Source organism: Denticeps clupeoides, chromosome 2 (genome assembly GCF_900700375.1).
Source record: "Denticeps clupeoides chromosome 2, fDenClu1.1, whole genome shotgun sequence".
Taxonomy (NCBI): domain Eukaryota; kingdom Metazoa; phylum Chordata; class Actinopteri; order Clupeiformes; family Denticipitidae; genus Denticeps; species Denticeps clupeoides.
Window position 1 is genome coordinate 1,528,064 of NC_041708.1, and position 8,503 is coordinate 1,536,566.

Consider the following 8,503-nt stretch of genomic DNA (forward strand, 5'->3'; position numbering starts at 1 on the left):
TGATTTACTGCTTCACAGGAATCGAGCGAAATCGCACAACCCAGAAAACCACTGAACCTATCTGATGAGTTTTTAACTTTATATTCGGCTTCCTAAACATTTCTTGCAGACAAGCAGGTGTTTTTTGTTTTGTTTTGTTTTTTTTTTTTTAGAAAAAAATTCTCATCTATGAACAGTAAGTAAAACACTGATCTCGAACAGAATTATTTTACTAAGCATGACGGAGAAATTCGGCAGGATCTGGCAACCCTTCATTACAAAACCAGGCATCACAGAGGCTGTGTTGTGACATCATTGTATGAAAAGCAGCCTGTCGTACGTGTAGTTTCTTTAATTACACTGTATACACATTCGAAAGAATCCGTAGTCTCAAATTTGAAATATTAAAATGTGCAAGAATGTAATGTTGGTTTAAATAAACAGTGAAATAAAATGTATTGATGTGATTGATGTGTGTGTGTGTGTGTGTGTGTGTGTGTGTGTGTGACATTTCTGAACCATTATAATAAAGAGGCCGTGTCTTTCTCTTTGTACATGCTGATGGCAGGAGTAACTACGTCCACAACCCGGCCTGAAAGGGGACTATTGTACAGAAATAATCACGGCGCGATGGCAGTAATGTAGGAACGCTGTAATTATCAGCTGCATTAGAACAGAGACATGGACACAGCGCAGCAGCCGCCGCTGCATGCAAATAACCAGAAAAAAAAAAGAACGTACTCTTCATGAGAAAATTATTTTGTAGATCTGATGAATAGACCAAATACACAATTAAAAGTATTCATAACACATTGTAACTCTACAATTATGACTAATAATTTCCATACCTTCAACCAATCGTTGTCATCATATTCAGAAATAATAATGTTTAATTGTATTTCAGTGAATTAATAAAAATAACAATAACAATATATATATATGTGTGTGTGTGTGTGTGTGTGTGTAAACAAAATGAAATTTATTAAGGATGAAAAAACCAAACATCACAAAAACAAACCACAATTCAAGACAATGACTGCAGATGGGCAGTCATTATCCTGTATAAGGTGAAGACGGGTGGCGGTTTGACAATTGTTTGAATAAAAAAATATATTTTGTATATTTTGTATATTCTGTATTGTAAGTGTCCCTTTTTTGGCAATTAATGAAAAGCAGAGGTTGCAAGCCATTCAGAAAGAACGTGCATTTTGTACATTATCACAATCCAATCTCGCGTACTTGCATGGAAAATAGCGAGGGTGGAGTTTTTACTTCTCCATAACGTGCTAGGAGCCGACGAGCAACTGAAACTGAGTTACTGGACGGACCCAGGATTAATAGGAACGACCTTCATTATGATATATTGTATATTTCGTGTTATAGATTGACGTATGAATTTCCTGCAGACTGATATGACTGTACTCTAAATAACCGTGAGTGATGAAGTGGCCTCCCATGGCGACTGAGACACTTCTGCAAATTCCCCAAGCTGTTTGTCTAAAAAAAAAAAAAAAACGGGTAGAAGGGGGACTGACGCGTCCCCTGCGAGGACGAGGCCTCCTTTCTCCCTCCGTCAGGAGTCCCGCAGCTAATTATCTCCCTCTCCCAGCTCTTCCCTCCCTCGCTCCCCCAACAATTAACCCTTGGCAGCCCCTTTTCCATCACACCGCCGCTACAACCTCATTCTGCAAGGGACGTCCAGAAGCCGGGAGTGGGACGGACGAAGACGACCGGCCTCTGTCAGCTGTCATGTACGGAATTTTCTCCTCCGGAAAGCGGCGGGTGGCGACGCCGGCTCGTTATTTTCGTCAGCAGAAATAAAAAAAGATGAGATTACACACTAAAAAAAAAGACCCGCCAAGTTCATTTCATCCTTCATTTGTAGCCATGCAACAAGGCTAGAAGGTCCAATGCTGAGCCTTATTACACTATGGCCCAGCCGAGTTAAGTGAATTGGTGGCTTTTAGCAGGAAATTCCACCCCCAACACCCCGAGAGACACAATCAGGGAGCCAAATTTGCAAAACCAGCCAACCAGTGCAGTCGTCATTTGTATGGAAATTCATTTTGTGCGCCGTTTCTCTAACAAACCCTCGGCAGGGCAACGAGTTGCCGACCTACGGTCAAATTCTTCCATTTTAACTCTGGTGTGAATAATGACAGCTGCACTGGAATAAATGCACATTGTACATGGCCCAACATGACATTATCTGTAACAAGAACTACAGATACACAACATAGAGATGCATTACATTTTAAAAGAAAATAAATTAAGACCTGGCAAGAGCTGATTCATCATGATTATCATCATTTGCATAATTTTCAAGGTGCTTCAGTCTTCAGTCCTTTGGTGTAATTTCAAGAAATGATGCCACGTCCATGCACAGGTTATAGCTACAACTTCACATAAGGCATGTGTGGCAGAAAAATATACAGTCACATCATCTGCAGAAAACCCCCCTCCATGTCCACCAAGGCAACGTCCACAATCTGAACAACACAGGTCCCAGAATGGAGCCCTGAGGAACCCCACAGAATAACATGATGTTAATATCAACCTTCTTATATGGGGAAATTGCATTTTGGCTTCTCTTTAGCATAATATTTATTCTGTTCACTTTAAACCTATTGTCCTCATTCATAGACCTTTGCTCTGCCTTCTGGTGGTCAGAGAAGCACTAGAACAAAACAAAGAAAACAAGACTGTGACAATATTAGTATCATTCTTCAATGGTGCCTCCAGAATCCAAAGTAGACAATGTACTCATGCTCAATGAAGTTGAAACGTCACTTGAAGTTTTACCTAAAGGTGTCTGTAGTAAGTCCCAATGTCCTTATATAAGGACAATTGTTTTTTAGAAAACAACAAATAGTTTTTTTGTTTACGATGTCATACTAGCTAAGGGCACAAAAGCTCAGGTCGTTTTCCATGCGATAGTGTCATATTCCAGGGTGAGCATCACTGAGCACGAAGCAGATAATATGAACCTTCATTCAGCACCTATTACCTATAAGGGATTATCTCTATCCTCCATTAGAGGAGCAACGTGAACTTTCTGAATATGTTAATCGTTGGTAAAAAAAAAACGATACGCTAACGCGACAGGTAATGTTTCTGATTCAGATTTTCAAATGTTTTAATGTTAATAAATGTTCAAAAAACCCTCTTTCATGGACGTGAGCTTCAACCACTGCATATATGCATCATTTTGAGTGGATAAGCAATGTCCATGCTATCAAGAGTTGTCTGGACAGCCAGGCATGGGACCCTCTGTCCAGATGCTGTGAAGGAGACCCGTCCCCGGGGTAGGTCAACCGGTCCCCACCCCCCACCCTCCGCCAGGGCCACCAGGCTCCAGCCCATGCTGTGTTGGCAGAAAGCCCTTACAGCCAACAACAGTGGACTCGGTACCTACCAGCGCACTCGTCCAGCCAGCTCCCATCATGCTTTGCGTGAGCCGGTGCATCGCAGCAATAATGAGAGAATAAATAAGGCCGTTTTCTTTTAGATATCGGCGTGACTTTCAGCCTCAAAAATCCATATATTCCTGAATTTGCAGCGTTGGCTGAACGTTCTTGCTTAATCAGCAGGTACGGCAAGAAGTGATAAGAAGTGACCAACGTTTGGACATGATGGCCTCGTGCATCAGCAGAACCCGGTCCTGTGGACTTTTCATGACAGGTTCCTCAGCACGCTGTTCACCGCGCAAGGTCATGGTCGCTGACGCTTGTATGCGGTGCGGTTCCCTGAAACCGGACTGGGTCGTGGGGACACACGACTGCGTTAAACCCCAACAACCAATCGGAGCATTTTTCTGTCTTGCAATTATATAAATACAGAAGGGGAAATATTTATTCATTTGTTTTTACTTCAAAGTGATTGTCATTGTGTAGCCTAGTGGGTAACACACTCGCCTGTGAACCAGAAGACCCAGGTTCAAACCCCACTTACTACCATCGTGTCCCTGAGCAGGACACTTAACCCTGAGTGTCTCCAGGGGGGGACTGTCCCTGTAACTACTGATTGTAAGTCGCTCTGGATAAGGACGTCAGATAAATGCCGTAAATGTAAATACACAGCAGCACAGCACGCGGTGACACAACGAAACATGTCCTCGGTATTTAACCATCACCCTGAGTGAGCAGTGGGCGGCCATGACAGGCACCCGGGGAGCAGTGTGTGGGGACGGTGCTTTGCTCAGTGGCACCTCGGCGGATCGGGATTCGAAGCGGCAACCTTCCGATTACGGGTCCGCATCCCACTGCTGATTTCGTAACTCTTTGGTCTTGGCCAAGGTGGAGGGTTTGGAATCTGGACAGTTCGATTGCTTCGGGTGTACGGGTGTCGAGTTGACAATGTCACCTCCTTACCTGCATAAAATGAATTATTTTTTTCTACCTTTTTTTATATGGTTCCCTCACAGTTGCATTTTTCACATTGTAGAAATTACCCACGTGAAGTTATGTAATAAACAAAAAGTAGAAGCTCTGCGTCTCTCTAAATCAGGGAGATTTTGGTCCGATGGCAGCATCTTCGTTGGACAACGGGGACGGTCTCCAGCGGTCCTGAACTTTACGCTGAACACTTTCTTATCAATCGCTCACGTTAATGAGCGTCTCATCCGGCGGCTGACAGCAGTGAACAAAGCCGCCATGAAGGTAAAAAGAGGCGGCAAACATACGTCACTTTCTCCTGATACAACAAATACTAAATACTATATTTCATGCATTGGATTCTTCAAAATGGCGCCATCTTAGTCTCCACAACTGCCACAGACTCCAGGCGTCCAGACTTTTGACTTTATACAAATATTGTATTTGTGTTGGGTCGGAAAAAACTATATATTCTGATATATACTAATAAGTTACTAATAAAGGGTCCATAGTGATCCACGAAGATCAACCAGATGGCCTGTAAGATCGTCCTCACTGTGTCAAGTCGTCAGGACAGGGGACCCAGACGTCCCTGGAGAAGCAGACTGAAGGGCTTAGGTGTTAAAGCTGAGATAAACATGAACGTCTGTGAGGGCCTGGATGTCAAGTAACACAGAGAGTCACTGTGTGTGTGTGTGTGTGTGTGTGTGTGTGTGTGGTGGTCTTACAAGGAATCTGCTATACTGGGACGTTATTGGTCTACTTACAGGGACGTGGTGGGATACTGATTGTGTGTGTGTGTGTGGGTTTAAGAGACAGACAGCACAGCAGGGATCCTGTTTATGGATGTCTGTGCAAGTGTGTGTTTGGGTGGGGTCCCGTGTGTGTGTGCGTGGTACAACACACACACACCTGCTCAGGCCTGAACACAGAGGTCATTTGTGAGAGGCGAGGCATTAGGTGTGTGTGTGTGTGTGTGTGTGTGTGTGTTTGTGATTATACGGTGAGGATAATTACACCCCGACGTCTCGGCGAGGAATCAATAACTGCCCCCGTCTGGAGCGTACGCCGACGGTGTGACCGCGGCCGAGCTGCCAGAAAGAGGTGTAGAGGCAGATAATGAAGAAGTCGGGGGGACGGAGCGGGTCGCCTCATCTTTACTTCCCTACACGAGCGTGGTGGCAGCGGCGGAGGGCCCGGCGCCCGGGTCAACGCGGCGGCTGTCACTCACAACACGGACGCGGCACAGGGACGCTGTAATCTGAGTGTAATCAAAGCCAGAGGCTCTTCAACCTCAAACACTCATCTCTGATGGGACGGTTAAGCCCAAATCCGTTCGACGGGGAGACCCGGCGAGGCGGGGAGGGGGAGAGGGAATAAAAGATCACCGTAAATATCGCGCACTTTCGATTAACGACTCAATACTTCAGCACTGAACAGTAAATAGTGAACCGTGCTGAATATGAATAAAGAAATAAATAACAACACCGCACAAATGAACAGTGGACAGGATTTATGGATCATAAAATAAGGAATAAATATAAAAAGATAAAATAACACTGCTTCAGTTGTTAGATAATTTGTTGTGCTAGATCCTGACTTGTAATTCTTTCTTGTAATTTAATTTTTTTTTAAATCAACACTTAAATTCCCACAATTAATAAAAGCAAAGGCAGGTATTCACACGGTATTTAATGATCTGACTTTGCTTATTTAATATAATATTTTAACATAAAAAGAACAGTCTTAATATGCACTTAATTTTGCATCGTCATTAATTCAATAAAACATGAGTATATGCGAAATATATTATTTCTCATGAGGACCACTGCCACTGACTCAGTTTTTATTATTAATATTATTATTACTTTTGCCTCCGTTCTAAAAGTGAAATTCTAAAAGAAAATTCTAAAAGAGTACAAAATTATTCTTAACTGATGACAGGGTCATATTCTTCTGGTTCAAACACTTAAGCGCAAAAGTTCATAGAAAACCTGCATTTATAACGTTAACTAATTATTACAATACAGTAACGCATGTATTAAAACTGCTTATTAACATACCACAGAATAGATTAGCAGAATAAATAAGAATCTTTTAAAATATTTGAATATAAAATATAATTGAAATACATTATTTTTTTTCACGTGGATAAATGTGAAAAATAGGCACTCCTGTATATTCTCAATTTTGAGGAACCTGAACTGTGTAGAGTCGGGGTCCCTCTTTGATGGTTAAAGTGTGTTTGGGGGTCCCGGTCCCCCGCCCCCCCAACTTCCAGCTGAGATTCACGTTTGGTTTAAATGTTCACAGTCCTGGGCGACTTCGCCCTGTTTCAGACGATCATAGTCAATTTCACAGCTGACAGCCCCACGACACACACACACACACACACACACACACACACACACGCGCTGAACTACAGCCAAGATAGCATCTGACAGAGGCGGGTGCAGCCGCCCGAGACCACGGCACTTACAGCCATGAAAAGAGATGGAGTGCAGAGGGACGGAGGGAGCGAGACGAACAGAGAGATTCATTTCTCCGCACCGGGCTTCGGCGTCGAGACCATTTCGCGGGTCGCCTCGTACATCATCGACACGCCAAACACGGCCGCCATTTTTCCTTTTCACTGGATGCGAAGGGAGCTGGCGGTAAATAGGAGGCCTGTTCACTGGCACGGGCGTGGGGCGTTGGTGGTGGGCGTGGTCCCACGCTACACCTGGGCGTGTCGCGTACTGACGGGAGGGGAGTTTAATCCTCCAGAATGAGGAAGCAGGGGGTGTGTGAAAGCTGTCAATCATGCTGCCAGGCTCCTCCCCTTTTTATATGTATTTTTTTTTTTTTTTAGAAATGGTCTTCGCACAACAAGGAACTGAAACGAAACTAGAACGTCCTGCACGATTCACCCACAAGCCCCCATCCACGAATCCCCCTTCATCGCGAGGAGGAGCCGTGGGCCGAGGTCACGCAAGCTCAATTTACAGCACCCATTTACGGCGTCCATCTTGGCGAGGTGGGACCGAGGGAACGGATCTTTCCCCGGACCGCCCGGGTCTGACAAGGTCGGGCCAACAAGAAATATTTCCATTTCTGATGCATGTCTGCAAAAGATCAATAGTACGGACAGGAGGAGGGAGCATTTTTCTTTTGGGGGAGGGGCTTCTTGTCGATATTCACACTCAATCACATCATCACACCTAACAGCAGAGCCATGGACTCGGGGACTTGGGGACGGACTCATGGAAGTGTCCCCCATATAAGACTTGAGCGACCTTTGACACGGTGAACACGATACCGGGATTTAGGCTTATTTCTGATTAAGAAGACACTCGTACCGACAAATCGATGAGCGGGTCCCTGCCAGGAGGCCAGGAGGAGCGGGCGGGGAAACTGGTCCAGAGTTTCAAACTCTCGCACACTCTGTCAAATGGAAACCCCATCAAATATTAATCCCGCTTCACTCTTCCTGACGCTTTCAGGGCTTATTTAACACAGTACTTCACTGTGTACACACACACACACACACACACACACACACACACACACACTGCAGTCATGTGAAGATGAAAAGTGCATTAAAGACAGACAGACGGATTCTGGGGTGTGAAGTATACTGTGGTGAAGTATACTGTACATGTACTGTATTCTGGAGTAAATACGTCATAACAAAGCTGAAAGTCAATCAACCAATCACAGGGTCGCCACGGCGCCGCGGCCCGAACCCGCTCCCTACCTGCCCCGCCGCGCCGCGTCTCCCCTCCCGCTCCCTCCGCGCTGGACATCAGCGTCGCCCTGGAGCCCGGCGCGTCTCCGCCGCCAAGTGCGCAGCCGGGGCTTCCCGCGCAACGCGCCGGTCACGTGGGAGGGACGGCGGGGTCCCGCGCGTCTGGGAGAGAGAGAGAGAGAGAGAGAGAGGGGAGAGAGACAGAGAGGGAGAGAGAGAGAGAGGAGGGAGAGAGGGGGAGAAGGACAGAGAGAGAGGGAAGGGAGAGAGGGGGGGAGAGGGACAGAGAGAGAGAGACAGAGAGAGGAGAGCTATCTCGTCTCGTCTCGTCTTATCTGCTCGTCTCTCTCTCTTCTGTATCTATCAGTTCCTTCTCGTTCTGCTGCTCCTCTCTCTTTCTCGCTTCTTCTCGTCGCTTTCATCG

At 45.4% G+C, this 8,503-nt stretch overlaps 1 protein-coding gene across 2 annotated transcripts in view; it reads right to left on the bottom strand.

Moving 5' to 3' along the window:
• znf385c (zinc finger protein 385C) overlaps positions 1-8,234 on the bottom strand; it is a 65,415-nt gene extending 57,181 nt beyond the window's left edge. The window contains exon 1 of one of the 2 annotated variants that reach the window (XM_028969322.1): positions 8,089-8,234. In XM_028969322.1, the coding sequence (XP_028825155.1) occupies positions 8,089-8,137 (49 nt within the window). In that variant the 5' untranslated portion in view covers positions 8,138-8,234. The remainder of the gene's footprint in view (positions 1-8,088) is intronic. The other variant, XM_028969323.1, reaches the window with a different exon arrangement.
• Positions 8,235-8,503: the final 269 nt, after the last annotated feature.